This window comes from Hirundo rustica, chromosome 14, assembly GCF_015227805.2.
Source record: "Hirundo rustica isolate bHirRus1 chromosome 14, bHirRus1.pri.v3, whole genome shotgun sequence".
Classification (NCBI taxonomy): Eukaryota; Metazoa; Chordata; class Aves; order Passeriformes; family Hirundinidae; genus Hirundo; species Hirundo rustica.
The window spans coordinates 7,374,480-7,391,346 of NC_053463.1; the positions used below are offsets into that span (position 1 = coordinate 7,374,480).

Below are 16,867 nucleotides of genomic sequence, written 5' to 3' on the forward strand. Positions count from 1 at the left end.
CTCAGCTGAAAGCAGGGGCTTTGTGGGTGTGCTTCAGGCTTTCCTCCTGCTCTAAAGTGCCTGCATTTGGGCCTAATTCCTCATTGAGGGCATATTTTAATTAACTTTCAGCCTTCCTAAGTGGAGACTAACTTCATTTGTCATGGTGCAGAATGAAGCTAAACTGCATTTAGAGACTAAGCAGCAATCCCTTAGCTTTGAATGAAACCTTGACTGAACCATCAGCAACGTGATTAATGGCAAAGTGGTTTGTATTTTCCATTTGCAGCTGTGTCCATGGGTTGAGGAGCACTCTGAAACGACGGCTGAAAGCTTTCCTGCTTGTGTTTGAAGAACCAGAACGTTCAGGCACAGCTCTCTGCCTCGCTCACCAGGGCCCACGTGTGTTTTTGAGGCTGGTATCACTTATGTGGGCCACAGTTGAGGGCAGGGATGACCCCTGAAGTGCCACATCACGGGCTTGTGGCCTTTCCCCGTGCTCAGGGATTCTCAAGTATAATCTAATTTGCTTGACACGAGCTAGAGCTGATGCAAAATGCATGTTGTGTAAGTAGAGAGATATTGTTCCTGGTAATTGCAGCCTTCCTGGAATTAATGGTCCTGGAGGCAATGCTTCCTAGGACTGTTGCAAAGAGCTGTAGAAAAACTGGGCATTTTTAGAATACCGGCTTGTTGCTCCATAAAATTTGACCCAATGCCATTTAAATCAAAGGGAGCCTTTAAGTGCTTTGAAACGGGCTTGCAATGGGAATAATCTTCTGCTGCGTTTAAAGCACAGCTCTCTAATAGCAGCTGATGAGGAAAATCAAATTATTAGTTTATTTATTTGCGTGCATTTGCATTGTGTCAACAGTTTCTTGTCTTGGCTTTTAAATTAACCTCTCTGAAAGCCCATCAGCCTGCTGTGAGCTTAGCAAAACCCACGTGTAAAGCGCCAGGCTTTATGTGCCTGTGCCTCGCACACCTGCAGCGGCTTTGTCCCCCCGGATCAGCACACCCCTGCTCTGCAGAGAGGGTGGTCACGCAGGGGAGAGCAGGGGGAGCCAGCAGGGACACTGCCACATCTCATCTGGCAGCGCAGTGTGACGTTTGCAAGTCAGCCGTGCTCTGCTGAATGCTTTGTTATTTTTTCCTGGAAGGCGAGTATGGGGGAGAGAGAATGGTTTATTCCAGAGGCGCTGGGCTGCTGCTCTCTGAAACTCCCTGGAAGGAGGCTGTAGCCAGGAGGGTGCTGGTCTCTCCTCCCAGGTAACAAGTGGCAGGAACAGAGGAAATGGCCTCAGGCTGTGCTAGGGGAGGTTTAGATTAGGTATTGGGAAAAATTTCTGGATGGGTTGTCAAGCCCTGGAACAGGCTGCCAGAGGAAATGGTGGAATCACTGTCCCTGGAAGTGTTCAAAAAACGTGTAGGTGTGGCGCTTGGGAATACGGTTTAGCAGTGGGTTTGGCAGTGCTGTGCTGAAGACAGTGATTTTAGAGGGCTTTTCCAACTTTATTATTTTTTTTAATGTTTTTATATCTTTCCAACTCACTCAATGAGCCCTGACTGAGCTCCACTAACTCAGCTTCAGAACAGGGAGATGCCACATCTCGAGTGTCCAGGCTCCAAAACAATTACACAAGAAATACCAAATTTGCTCCAGATGTTCTTCACATCCCCCTCAGGTCATGCTACAGAAGCATCAAAAACTGCACAGAATAAACAGTTTTGGCTCACAGATGCCCTCCACGGTGTTCAGCAGTGCCAGCCCCCACCAGGTCCTGCTGAGCTGGGGGCTGTGTAGATGCCCAGGGTGGACATCCCTGACTTGCTGAGCCTACAAAGCAGTGCAGCCTCATTAGGGATGAGCTGGGAGCTCCAGATTGAGGCTGATTTGCACAAAGGACAAAGGAACCTGAGCGTGGTCCTTGCTCACAGAGCCAGATGTGAAGAACTGTAAGAAATATAACAGCTTTTAAGGGAAAGCAAATACAAGCACAGGCCTGACCACGCCCAGTTTTGAATCCAGAAACATCCAGGTCCTGTTCCTGACCCCAGTTTAGGACAGATGGGTGTCTGACACCTGGCACTATCTGCAGGTGAGAAGAGTTTGGTGGTAAAATATTGCAGGTGAGCTCCTGCTCCTGCTCAGAAGAGCTGATGGGGATGGGGCAGAGCAGCTGCAGCTGGGGCTCTGCTGCTGCTCCCAGCCAGGTTCAGCCCCAGCCTTCTCCAAAACATCACTACACCTGTTCCTTCGGGCACCACCTAAAGCACAGCCAGGCTGTGCTGACATTTGAGCTGCTCAGTCGATGCTCAGCTTTCCTTAAGGTGTGCTGGGTGTGTCAGGCATCCCCAGCCCTCGAGGGATGGTGACATCCCTGCCTCAGATGCCAGATTCTGTGTTGGCCCTCCAGGCTACCTCTGCTCAGACCTGGTTTGCTGGAACAAGGGCACACAGACAGAAAACAACACAGCCTTTTGGCTGTGCAGGGTCAGCTCCTGGAATTAATAGCTGGAGGATGTCAACAAGATAAAATTCAGCAGGATTCAAGAGAGGATTAGACAGTCCTGTGATCAGGAACGTTTGTGCAACGCTAACTGGGTCAAAGAAATACAAGAGAAATTAAGCGTTGTGCTTCCCTGAAGGGCTGAGCTGGTACCAGCTGGGTTTAGAACAGATTCCTCCCCACCTCCCTTTCCCAGCCTTTTTATAGCAACAAGCAAATAGCAGGATCTATTGCAAAGTGTTTTCTCTTCCCTTGGAATAATAAAGCACTGCCTGCTCGAGGAAGTCCTCGAGACCAAAGTGACAACTGGTCCCTGCTAGAGCGCTCAGCAAAACCTTCCCCTTGTCGTTTTAGAGGCAGAAAATGAAAGTTTCCTTTCTCTGCTGCCCCTAAGCTTCAGATCAACAATGTCTCAAGAAGGGAATGAACCACACAATAAACTGGCTGCGGATGAGCTGATCGTGTCTCCACCCTGAAACTCCTTTCTAAGCTTAATTAACCAAATTAATTATATAACTTTACAGTGGTGTTAACTAGAAAAACACGTGGGTTAAACAGCTGGATCCAGAAGCCAACAGTGGTATTACAGGGAAGTGTCAGGGGGAAAATGGGAGTGATGGTTTCCACCACCAAAGAGAGAAGAGATTGGGTCTTGTAACAAGGAAAAAGAGGAGCAAAATCCTCAGGATTTTAGAACAGTGTTCACTCTCCAGGTCAGCACTAAGGTGGGATTTGCCATGGAGGCAGAAGGTGGAGGCTGGGGCACCCAGTATAACCTTTTACTAGATTTTATTTTTCAGTAGAAAGATGCTGATGAACATCCATAATCTCTGCACATTTTTCTGACACGTAGAAGTGCTCCTGGCACAGCTGGCCAGCAGGCACACGGCACTGCATGTGACAGCAAGGGCAGTGCAGCTGCTCTGAGCACAGCCGCTCACTTCATTGCATTTCACTGTCTTCAGCAACAGGACTCTGAGGGAAAAGTCTCGCTGAGGCTAATGCTGGCAACAGAAAATTACCTGGTGACCCCAGACAGGCAGCAGGAATCTTGGGATTCTGTGCCCAAAGATGAAGCCTCCTTCCTGCAGTCCATTGCAAAGGATACAGGCCAGAAAGAAAAACATGTCAGCATTTAAACATCACCCCATTAGGCTTGGCAAAATTTGTGCTGTCCCTTGATTGCAAAATTTTCATAGTATCATAGAATGGTTTGGACCCCTAAAGATCATCTTATTCCAACCCCCTGCCATGGGCAGGGACACCTTCCACTAGGCCAGGTTTCTCCAAGCCCCATCCAGCCTGACCTTGAATATTTCCAGGGATGGAGCAGCCACAGCTTCTCTGGGAATCTTTGCCAGGAGCTCACAGGGAAGAACTTCTTCCTGATAACCAATATAACTCTGCCCTCTGTCAGTTTGAAGCCACTCATTTTCGTATTTGATGCCAAAATTGACAAAGAAACAACACCCCCCCCCCCCAACCCACCCTTCCACATTTCATTGCATCTAATACTAATTCTAGCAATTTCATTTCAAAAGGAAATTCAAAATGTTTTTATGGTTTCCCTTTTCCCTGTTCTTTCAGAACCAGCAATGGCTAATATGGCCGGTGCCACTTTGGCAGAGTCCCTGACCTGTAGGGGCTGTGAGGTCCCAGCTCTCAAACCAAACACTGTAATTAGCCTTTATTAGAGTCTTTCTTTTCTCATCCACAGTATCAAGCACCACTTTTACGCTTTGGCTTGACACACATTTGGTTTTTTGTTTTTTTTTTAGAGAAGTGGTTTTTGATTGGAGCACAATAAAACTGTTGGACTTTTCGATTTTACTGCTCCTGGTACAAGCACTCACATCCTGACCCACACGGGCTCCCAAGGTCTCTCAGCTCCATTGTACTTCAACAGAGAACACAGACTTAGGTATCTTAGGATCAGAACCTTTGCACATGTATTTAAGGAGTCACTGCTCTCAGAACCTTGTACAGAGTGTTCCAGGCCAGCAGTACAGTACTTCTAAAATCCCGGTGAAAACAAAGAACGGCACCACACACATTCCTTTTATTGGGGACAGGAGGGAACCGACCCACCTGAGAGACTGAAGGAACACTGCTCATCCTGCTGCGGAGAGGAGCTCCAGGCAGGACAAGGCCATGGCTCTGTACCCTCCTCAGACCATTTGATCTGCCTGAACGCAGAGCAGCTTTACCCTTGCTAAAGTCCCTCAGCTCATGGGAGGAGATTCTCATCTGCAGGACAAGAGGGAGAGAACAATCCCAGAGTCCAAGCTGGGGACTGCAGGTGTGACCTGCTCCACCACCCAGAACCTCCAGCTAACGGCCGGCTTTTGGAACTATTTCTGCTTTCTGTAATATGGGAATAATTTCTGCTTAGGAGAAGAAGATTCACAGGATTAACCAAACATATAAGAAAATTATAAAAAAAAAACCCCAGATTTTTCAGAGCAAGCAAAGAATCACAGAGGTAAAAGAGGAACATGTGTTGCAGCACCAGGTGGTTCTTTCCCTTTATTCATTTCACCAGTTCCTACAGGACATGAGTAATACACAGACAAATGTAAGGGAAAGGCTGACTGACTTCTGAGGATGATGTAACAAGTTGAAACTGCAGTTTTCACACCATCAAACTGAAAGCTTAATTAAATTGTACAGGCACGCCAGAGACTTGGCACCGGACCCAGCAAAAATGCAAACTCTGTTCAGTGGGATGTGAATCCTGCGTTGGGTGCCACAGGTCAGACACTGCCCTCGTGCCTGCAGAGCCTGGGGGGTTAGGACAGGTCTCAGGAAGACAGGCTGCTCCACATGCACACGTAGTAACTCATCTTTCTGTATTCCTGATTATGTTTTCTCAGTGAAGGCCCAGTGAAAGGCGTCAATGGAAAATTTCCTGTTGGCTGTTTTGGGCCAAGATCCAAATTTCTACCTTTTGTTCATCTCCCTCCTCCCTCACTGGTCTGTGGATAAATGATTCCACCTGAGGGAGAAAATGTTACTCAGGGTAATTCCAATCCTTCCTGTAGTCTATTACCTCAAATTACACCAGAAATACTCCTAGTTTACTACCTGCAAGCATTAGCAGGCATAGCCCCCACGTACACAGAGGTACAGCTTCTCAGAGAACAGCTAAGGCACTAAAAATCTTCAGCTGCCTCTCACACCAACTTAAAACATTGCAAAGGACATGAAAATACAAGAATTTGTGAAGTCACAAACTGAAAAATCAAAGAGCAGTTGAAGAAAAAGCATGTTTTAGATGAACCTGTCTCACTAGGCAATGCATGTAGAGTTTTATTTGGTGTTATTCAGTGGAAAACTGGCCAGCCAGTGTAATCTCATCAAGTGACCAACGTGTTACTTAAATCTCTGTGGTCACTAAAGCCCAGGAGGAGGATATGCATGTTTTTATTTTCTATAGTGTATGCCCTTTACAGTAAACATCTAGCATTTTAAAATAAATCAGTATGTACTGTCTCATCTTTCAAAAACTGATAATCTGTGAGAACACTAGGCTTTTTTTTAATAAGAAAATGTTCAAGTGTACCAAAGATCCCTATAAATAGCTTAATTGGATTTACTGCTTTCCATACAGAGTAAAGGAACATTTAGAGACTAAACTATTACTGCCTTTGGGTTAGGAAAGGAGGATGAAAAACAAGAAACGAACCAGAACACTCACCTTTAGTGAAGTATGGCTTCTCCCAAGAGGTCACTTCATCTACCTGGCATACTCTTGTCCTTTCCACTCACCTTTTTCTCTTTGGGCTCAATTCCACAGGTTTTAAGGCTCCTCTGCTTCACCAGTGCCAGTAGAAAAGACAAGTCACACTGTCAACGGCTTTGATTTGGGAGATTCTCACCCTAGAATGCCCAAATCCGACTTTTGTCTATCACTGAAGAGCCAGTGCACATGGGCTATGAAGGACCATCACCAGAGAGATTATGTAGTCAATTCTATTAAAATAGTTCCAGTTATTTTACTGCAAGTTAAGCAAAGACTAGATTTCTTTGACCTGGCTGAGGACGACAGGACACAGGCTCAGCTCAGTCCTTTGCCTTCGAGGGAGAGATGCTGGTTTCTCTCTCTGCATTCTGACAAGGACCCTGCCCTCTCTGGTCATTTTGGCACCTTCCCTGTAAACAGCTCTCCCCACGCTTGCATGTCAGGTTTGCTGATACTGTTTAAGAGCTTGTAAACTCTAATCTGGAACCATGTAACAACTGTACTCATCTGAAAACATAACACTAAGTAGATTAATGCAACAAGACCCTACTGAATGATTTTGTCACCGAGGACCAAGCAGGTCCTTTTTGTTCCCATCATGACAGCTGGATTTACAAAACTCGTATTAATTGGCATGGATATTACCACATCAACTGCTGCCACTAGAAAAGGTTCATGTCTGGGCCTGAAGTCTCACTAATATTCTTCAGACTAATTCTACAAGCCACACTTTGTGTAAGGCACTGAAATAGGTTCAGGCTGCGTGCAGCTCAAGTCTGTGTTTCCCACACCATCTAGTGGCAATCCTGCAAATGTGATGGGAATTAACATCTCACCCAAGGGACACCACCAAAAGAAACCATAATTAGACCTGCAAGGGACCCATCACATTGCTGGGGACTTACAGCTGCTTCAAGAGAGCACTTTTTAAACCTACAAACAAGCTGAACATCCTGGGGCCTGTGGTATTTATGGGAACAGTGAACTAGTAAATTTATTTCATAGCAAAGCAGCACCAATATACTGAACGTGGGCTCTGAGGACACTGCTGCCAGCACGGGTATTAGGTGCTTCAGTGCTCCACACACACAGGTGTGCTCAAGGGTCTAAAGTTTCGTGCTGCCAGTGATGGGAACATCCCACCAAACGCGGTGAGGCTGCACCGTTACAGACACTGACACAGAGGCACCCCCAGAGAAAGAACGGGGTATGAAAATACACCAGTGACAAGAGTTTGCTGAATCTCATCCCTGAAAAAGAAGTTGAAGTCTTCACTTTGTTTCCCTCCCATAGCAAACTGAGTACTGGAATCCCTTCCTGCTGTCAGACCCAAGTCTACTTTGTGCTCCTGGAGTAGTAAGGGGAAGGAGTAAGGAAGGAGCGGGGTTTACAGACTTGAGACCAAACTTCCACTGCACAACTGACCTTACAGACGGACCTGCAAGGTCAGAGGATGGCCAGCTATGAAGACAAGGGGTTGAGCTCTGAGTAGGTTTGGACAGGGTTCTCCGCAAGCTCTGGAGGCATTTCTGATCATGCCTTCACTTCGCAATCCAAACCCAACTGGAGATTTCTGGTGTGCAGGTCTCAAAAGCAGCAAGGTCTTTCTGGGATTATCAAGTTCTTATGCTTCCTTTTACACACTTTTACACACTTCACTCACTTTGGCTGTAACTCATGAGGAAGAGCTTTACGAATCAAGTTAAAATATGAATTAGACTTCAAGAAGGTTTGAAACAGATACTGGATTTATTGGTCAGCTATGAGTAGGAAAATACATTGGTAAAGAAAAAAGAAGACCCTGTATATAAATATAATACTAACTAGTTAAAATTTGACCAAGAAGAAAGTTCCACTGAAGAGAACAGTAAAAGCCCTTGTTTACCATCAGACCATATTCAGTTTCCCATTTATCTTATTGAAGAGCTGCCTATAGACAAATGCAACATTCTTTGAGCTTAGTGCAGATAATGTGCTGGTTTTTGTTACATGAATGGTAAACAAGAGTTAGTCCAGTGCATTACACATTATACAGAAGTACTGTGAATAAAGACTAAGATATTCTATTTTAGACACTACTTAAACATACCAAGACACTTAAGAGTTACAAATTTATGCAACCAAAAGAAAAGAATAGCAGTTAACATACTAAAAAATACTGTGTCCGGCTGGATGAGAAAGGCTTTGCTACTGAAGCGGTTAACTGAACTTTTCAAAGTTTTACAGTGTAATTAGCTTTCTTTTTCCCCCTCCCCCACAACGGTGTTGCAATTATTTTGTCTTTCATACAGGTTTTGCATGGTTGAAAAAGCAAAGCATAAGCTATTTTCCAAGCCTGCTATTAAAAAAAAAAAAACAAAACACCTTGAGAGATTTGCTGAAGTTACATCAAAGATGCATACAACGATCTTAAATCAGTTCAGTCAAATGCTAGCCAAATTTACCTTTAATTTGAAGCTGCTAAAAGGACAAAATAATTACAACACACACCAATTTATATGCTCTTTCCCCCCCCTACTTGTGTTATGTTAAAAGCAGTAACTTGTGGTATTAGTCTTGTACTCTAAACAATTGTTTTAGTTAAAGGTGTAGTTCAATTTACACTTTGACACCCAGAATTCTTGGTAAATGTAAATAAAACTAGACAAGATATGGCAGAGTGTACTTTAAGTGGAAAAAAGCCTGGTCTTACCTAAATAAATCCTTTCAACCCCAAGGATGTTCTGTGACTTTTGCTCTATGTGCTTTTACAAGAACACTGACGGTACATTATGGCAACACCCAAAACCACCTCGAATAAAAATATTGCAAATAACCACTTCATGTTAAAAACTATGAAGCAAAACATTTTGATTTTGAGAAGACACGGTTTATTGCCTTATTCTATGTTATAGCTGGAAATTGAGACTTTTGAGTTAGATTTGTTTGACACAAGAATGTATTTTCTTTGAAAGATTGTTTGACAAAGTTTATCTCAGCTCTGTTTTGGTGCCATCTGGTCATTCCCTATTTTCAAAACATTTCTCCTTCCTTCCTTCAGCCCCCGAGTCACAGCTGCAGTCCAGTTAAAACCCAGTGAAGTCAAAGGAGTGTCTTCAATGGATTCAGAGGGTTTTCAATCAGGACCTGATGGACTGCTATAAAAGCTGGAGGAAATGGTTATTCCAATGGACCCTTAGACCATATAAGGTGACTAAGCAGGAACAGTTGTGTCTCCAAAAGCACAAGGGGCCATATTTTCACATGATGTCATAAATTCAAATATTTTTTAAGACTAAGCAATAGAGGAGAACACATACTGGATAAAGCTCAAACCTTTAGAATCTAACAAGTGCACTCAAGCTCCAGCATCTATTAAAGTAAATTATCCCCCTCTAAAAAAATACAAAATGAGTAAGTGCTTCCCTTCCCCTTCTGTAAAGCTTTCTGGACTCCTTACACAATCCAGATATCAGAAAACAAAAATAGTTTGCTTAGTCTGACAAGCTAAATTGGCTCATCATTACTGGAAATTGTCATGATGTACATTACCAAGACATCATTAAGGAAACATGAGTAAAACACCTTTTATTCACACTTTACAAAAAAACCCCAAAAAACAAACAGAAAAAAAAATAACACTACGCATTAAATCTACTACAGCAATACTACCAGCATTTCAATGTACTGATTATAAACTGGACATGTTTGGTGTTTTTACAACTAAAACCAAAACAAGATAACCCCAAGAGATCAGGTCCCAGACAAGGATTCAAGATCAAAATTTCTTGTATTGCAATTTTAAAATGTACATTTTACACATCTGAACTGTTTGCAATTTTTACTCTGAGCTTAAAACAGAACAGTTTGAGCACACTTGTGTGCTGACTACTTTTCAATAAAATTTTGAATCATTATTACCAATTCACTCTTATATATAAAAAACTCATAATATTTAGAAAGTTTTCTCTTAATGCTCAGTGTCCTTTTGCTTCCCTGCCTGCAGCTGAAACAAAAGCTGTTTAAGACCAAGCTCTATCTCCATTATTAATTTTTTTGTTTGTTTTTACATTTATTATTCAAGTTGTTTTAGTCTAAGGAGACGCTGAATTCTCCCTTTTAGGATACAAATAGACAAGTTAAATTTGTAAGCTGTTACGCACTTGGCTTCATGACACAAATGGCACTGAGGGTACACTGTAACTTCGGTCGTGCTTGACACTTTAAAGTAAGACTTGGTCACTTTAAAATATGATCTGAAGAATTGTCTTTGGGACCTGTATTGAAGATGCATTTATTTTACACTGCTTCATTAATAAAAAATGTAGGGCTAGGTTTTTATCTTCAAGGAATTATACTTTCAGAAACTGAGGAACACACAAACAAAAGAGAATCCACATGATAGTAACTCTTAGTGGGAAAAACGGCACTGTGCAATGACATTGAAAGAAGCAGTGCATGGGCATTAGAAGCTAGAAACTGTGTACCCATAACCTGAACATGTTCCAAAGTGTGATATTCAATGCTTCACAAAGGAAAAAGAAAGATGCCACAGCTTATACAAAAGTATCTTCATAAAATTTTCACAAGTGTTAACATTATTTAAAAAAATAAAAGAGGATGCACAGGATCTCTCTGCATGCACAGGCAGTGCTAGTTGAGAACAAATTTAAGCAGGCACAGTGGAGATGGGACAAATATTTAAAACAGAAATTAAGAAGCTGTACACAAGTATCCCTAGATTTTACTTCAAAAGTTAGAGATGAGAAAAATGTCTGAGTGTGTACACATCAGCAATAACTTTCAATCCATAAGGTCTACTTATATTCACTGCTCAGCTTATCTGTTCTGCAAGAACTCTATGCCTCTTCCTTTTTTTAATCAGAAATAGAATGTATTTTGTTAACTCTGTAAGATACTAAGATTTTATAGGTTTGGATTTTGAAAGCAAAGTTCTCAATTGAACATAAAAAGTAGTATAAAAGGGCTAACAAAACCCTAACAGTGCAAATCATTAGCAGAGAAAACCTGTGACAACCTCTTTTACACGCTGGCCTTTATAACACATGAAAACAGATAAAAATTTAGCCTTAGTTTACAATACAATCATTTTCCAAATCTGATTTTTCTTTTTTTTTTTTTTTTAAAGTACAAAATCTCATAAATCAGGTTTTCTGTTGTTCATATACAATCAATAAAGGCTAAATTCAAATTCTATATTTTACAAACAAGTCTGAAAAAGGAGGGAGTGAAGTACGGAGAATGTTCTGTGGATGTTCCTACTGGCCTCAAAAAAGTAGTGCTACAGATAACTGTGCAAAGAGAATACACTGTATAACAATTCCCTATTTCAAGGCATGAAAATGTCACGTTGGAGAAAAGAAACAGGAAGGTTAATTGTAACGTATTAAAGAAAGGTGCAAATGCACCAATCGCTGTGGAACAGTATACAAAGTATATTGGGCTCAGAATTGTGTCTGTTGATAGCACCTGGCTTTTACTATGTCTTTAGCAAATAATTAGATTTAAGATTAAGATTATTAAGAAAAAAAAAAAAAAATCCCTGTTGGCCATACCTCACTCCTCTATATTCAGATTTTACAATTGTACAAGTTAGATTGAGGTTGCCCTCTAAAAATGTATTTGACTACCTCCTGCCAGGGAGATGGATTCCATTTACAGGAGGCAGGAAAGGCAGCAAAAGCTCCAGTTGTGCAAAAAGTGAGAAGTGGTCAGAAGGGATGAGTGGATGTGGACAACCACTTATATTGTTCTCTATTAACCAATGATGATCCAAAGGTCCAAGAATGCCAAGTATGTTTAGCTGAGGTTTAGAATAGAAGATGTAATCGATAATACCCTAAAACAAGAGGGGAAAAAAAATAAGATTATTGTTAGTATTTATTCTTGTCTCAAGTTATTACTCCATGCAAGAGGTGAGCTCAGTGTTACAAGTAATGAAATATCCCATTCCTTCTCTATAGCACATCACAATTTAGGAGATTTCTTCTTCCTGTATCCAGTGGGGTGCTCAATACAGATTAGGAAAACAAAAGAAAAGGCCACCCTCTATCACTTCTGCTATGCTTTTGTGGGTTTCAATTTCCAACCTCCTACAGAGCTTCAAATCACATTTTGCTGATTTTGAAAAGGAAAAAAACAATCTTTGTTTTCCCTGGGCAACAGTGAATCGAGATTTTTCCAGACGCAACATGGATTATTTCCTTGCACTTGACAGCTTAAGTGCCCCTGTCATTTAGCTTGGAGTATCAAAACACAAATTCTTACTGCTTACAGGGAAGGTTAAGAGCATCCCAACTCTTGCAAAGCTATTGCAAGTTATTAAAAAGAATAAGATGGTTTCTAGGAGACTGAAGTGTTGGGCATTCTAGTTTGCTATGTTTTAAATATAAACTTCGTGAGCTACTTATAAAACAACTTCACAGAACAAATCACATTAGTTACACTTGAAAATGGAAAACTTTTCCAAAATATAAGCAAGTCCTTACCTTGAAGTCAAATGTGTAATTTGTATAAGGCATAAGACCATTCTCATAGGCACTCTTCAACTTGAAACCGTGTGTAATTCTTCCGTTTGTTGTCCCATTTTTTCCATTACAGCTGAAGTTAGTAAGACTTTCATTGTATCTCAGTTCCTTAAAATCTTTGTGGTTTGTTTCCACTCCACCAGTGCTCAAGTACTCAACAACACCTGTGAGGAGACACATTACAAACAAGGAAGGTATTAGCAAACATTCAGCAAATAAGTGTGTGTAGGTCAAGTCAGACATGCAACTTTAGGCTTTACACAACCAAAACCTCAACAATACAAAGTACAACCAACAGTAGTTCTTTTAAAATACTGCAGGGCAATGTGTATCAAGAGCAAATGTCACCTAGAACAAGAAACATACTTTGACTAGAAAAAATAATAAGGCATAGATTGGGAAGGGAAAGATGAGAAAAATCAGAAGTAAAATTCTATCAATGCTAGTTATTGGCTGCCTCTTCTTGCTTTTATGCTCAGGTCCTGCCATTCAATGTTCTCCAGCTGAAGTGCTGCAAAAAAGCCGACTTCCGAAACACTACTTCAAAAGAAGTTAGAGGCTGCAAAGCCAAAATGATTAGACTTGTGTCATAGAAAGCTATGATTGTGCCTCAATTTCAGAACAGCTGTGTTAAAGTTCTGGAAGATAAAAGAAGCAGATAAGTTGCTCTGAAGACACAACCACACAGGTGAACTGATCATTGCAATCACCATTAGTGATACTGGCTTTCCTGGGATCAAAAAAAATCCCATTTCCCTTACTGCTGGGCAATAACTGCTCCTTAAAACCCTAACAGATGCCAAGATGAAGCCAGAAGGAAGGGTACCAGGAATGACGATGATTATATTGAACAACCAGCAGCAAGAAGGAAGGTCGGCTCTTGAGTACAGCACTTCAGCTGGGTACCTGAGCAAGCAAGGTGGCAGTCACTGAATGTGCTTATTTCTTGCACTTTATAAAGTTGCCACCAAATCAAGAAACAAAGTTCCATGTTAGTAAAGAGCTCTGGAAAGTCCCCTTTTGAAGGGGATGTATTGAATTTTAGAAATTCTAAAGCATGACAGAAAATGACTGTATGGTAGCAAATTTAAAGGTAAAAAACTACCTTTTCACACTTAAAATTAAGAAAACCAAATTATCAGCAACACACTCGTGTTTCCAGTTATTTTTGGAAAGTATTTTAAAATACAGGAACAAAGTGGGAACAAAATCACAGTGGAAATGCTTCTGAAAGATCAGACACAGCTCTACTACAGCACAGGCAATAAGGTCACTCACAAATGAAACAGTTCTCTCTCTTCCTTCTTTTCCCTTAGCAAGTCTAGAGCTTATATTATCAAACAATGCATTCTTTAAATCGAAAAACTTAAAAATTGTCACACACTTGAAATAGTCTAAAGAATAAGAAATAGAACTCTTACCAGAGTCTGGTAGAGAATTGAGATCTGCACACAGTACAAGTGGAATGGTTCCAAGTTCTCCCGAAACACCAGGTTTGAGACTACGAGAAGCTTTATCAATAATGTTCTTTACCTCGGACAGGAACATCATAGTCTGAACCAGCTTCACATCAGAATAATCTGGGTCCCAATGCATATGTGCATTAGCTACAAGAACTAGCTGCTTTTCCATCCCAAGATGTGGCTTTCCAGCTAAAATTCAAAACCAGTTATTTATTTAAAATGAGTTGGCGACAGAAAACACTATCACAAAAATTTAAACAAAATGTTTAAGGGAACAAAACAAAACAAAACAAATAGCGGCATGACTTCAAGAGGGTTAATGCCATTTGAAAGAAGAGGGTCAGATAACTCCTCTTACACTGAATGAGTGTTTTAGTTGATATAAAGCATTAGGAATGGTATTTCACATTCAAGACTGTTAACAGACTATCTTGTTACATGTAATGCTTTTGTATCCACTGAAAATTAACATAAGTAACAGATAATCCTAATTACAGGCAAATAATGTTTTTCTAAAAAATTGCAGCAGCTTTCCTCAGGCTATGATAGCAAACAGCCTCTGTTCATATCTTATCAGGCAGCGAGCTTTGAATTCTAAGTTACCCACATTTTAAGTTACCTCTCTTCCTGGAAGTGTTTCTTAAAAGGCTTGTTTGCTACAATCTGAATTAATAAAATACCATTTGGATAAATGTAACACAGGCTAAGTAGGTTCCCACTGTGATACTTATAAAGCCAATTTACATTTCCTAAATTAAGAATGACAGGGCCAAACAAACAGGTTGTATAAGCATGACAGTAAAGAAAGTAAGTTAAAATGATGGAGAACATGATCTAGAAACACAACTAACACCACCTGGTTCTTTGGTACATGTACATAATTCTAAGAAAAAAAACCCAAAACCAAACAACAAAATCACTCAAAGTCAGGTTTTTCTACCCTTTTTTCCTTAAAAATACAAGTGGGAAAAAACCCCAAATCTCATCATTTAAGCGATATGACTTTTCCCCAAAATCCTCTTTGGAAATAGATTTGTCTGAACATACGACTTGCAAAGCCAAATTCACCTGCAGAACCCAGTTTCTCTTGTTTATTACAACAAGAGTGATTTCTTTTCATTTACAAAATACCATCTATTAAAAAAATAAATGGAATGCGACTTACATGACATTTCTATCAATTCCTTTCGCAGTTCTAAGAGAACAGCAACTCCAATGTTATCTTTTGTCATGACTCTGTTCAGCATAGCCTCTGAACCTTCTGAATTTGCCATTGCTAGTTGATTGAACTCAACAGTATGCTTTTGAACCAAAGTGAATCTGAAAGAAAAACGTATGTAATTTTTTTCAGCAGCCAGATACAGTTGGAAATGTCATCAGTAATTTTTTAATTAAAGCTCAAACACATTTATGATGTGAAAATCTCAGCCAGTCACATCATTTCATAAAACCCTAAATTGAAATCATGTAGTTTATAGTACCTTAGTTACAATTAAAGGATTTTGTTGAGAGGGAGAGATGTATTTTAGAAAAGTCATGCTTGTTTCAAACTCTGCATCTGTTCCTAGTTCAAATATTCAGATTTAACAGAGAGGGACTAAATAATTTTCCAAGCCACTAGGCCGCAAACCTGGCACCTACATTTACTTGTGGATACACAGGAATGGAAGCAGGAAGGGACATTATTACCATCACATCCAAAGCTGTACAAGTGCAATATGACACAACCAGTAAGTACTGCAGCTCTTAAATGATTAGGGAATTTCTACAGAAGTGTGCAGTGATACCTTCTTGTTTGCTTTACCAAAGGCTAAATGTATCAAAAAGTCAATGTCATCTGAGGCCTTATTTCAGCAGTTTGGAATTAGAAATTCCTTTACTCAAAAAACAAACAAACAAACAAAAATCTACTTAATTTTTTATTATTTCCTTCATTTTCTATTATTATCACCTAATGGTTGGGACACCCACACTCAACAAGTGAAGGATAATTTCGTGAACTCCCAACCAGCACTGCTCACACAGAATGCAAACTCATGCAACTCAGTATTTCAAGGTTAAATTTTTTATAGCTAGTTCCACCCAGAACATTCTCTCTCATATAAACCAGTCTTTCCAGGGGTAGGAATGCTCTGTCTGAAACCCTGCCTGGCTACTGAAGGACAGTTAAAGCCCAACTGCTTGAACTATAGACCAAGCTGGGAAATTATGTAAAAGACAGCAAGAGACAACAGAAGGCTCAGCAAACCACATTACTTACTTTTCTGTTTTGAAAAATATTGCACAACCATCAACATGTTTTCTTTCCTGTTCTGACATTGTCCTAGCTCTAGATTTTGGACTGAAGAATCCATTATAGCCACGTTCTTTCAATTCTACCAGGAAAAAACTGTAGTACTGCTCTGTTTCTACCTCCTGTAAAGTTAAGGAAGCACAGCATGAACGTTCTATTAGCAAAACATGGAAGACAGATATTATTTAGACTCTTCAGAAGTGTAAATCACTTTCAAATTAGATTTAAGGGGGGAAAAAAAATCTAAGAATTAAGTACATTAGAGAATGCAAATTCAAGAGCAATATCCCTATTTTAAGAAAACAGAAACGAATTTCTGTAATCCCTGGAGTTATGATTATCTCAAGCCTCTT

At 40.6% G+C, this 16,867-nt stretch overlaps 1 protein-coding gene across 3 annotated transcripts in view; it reads right to left on the reverse strand.

Annotated features, from left to right (window-relative positions):
- Nucleotides 1-7,961: 7,961 nt before the first annotated feature.
- Nucleotides 7,962-16,867, reverse strand: part of CNOT6 (CCR4-NOT transcription complex subunit 6) — a 32,856-nt gene continuing 23,950 nt past the window's right edge. For all 3 annotated transcript variants that reach the window (XM_040078135.2, XM_040078132.2, XM_040078133.2), the window contains exons 8-12: nt 16,482-16,636; nt 15,387-15,541; nt 14,180-14,410; nt 12,720-12,922; nt 7,962-12,070 (exon numbers count right to left, since the gene is read on the reverse strand). In XM_040078135.2, coding sequence (XP_039934069.1) covers nt 11,858-12,070; nt 12,720-12,922; nt 14,180-14,410; nt 15,387-15,541; nt 16,482-16,636 — 957 coding nt within the window. In that variant the 3' untranslated portion in view covers nt 7,962-11,857. The remainder of the gene's footprint in view (nt 12,071-12,719; nt 12,923-14,179; nt 14,411-15,386; nt 15,542-16,481; nt 16,637-16,867) is intronic.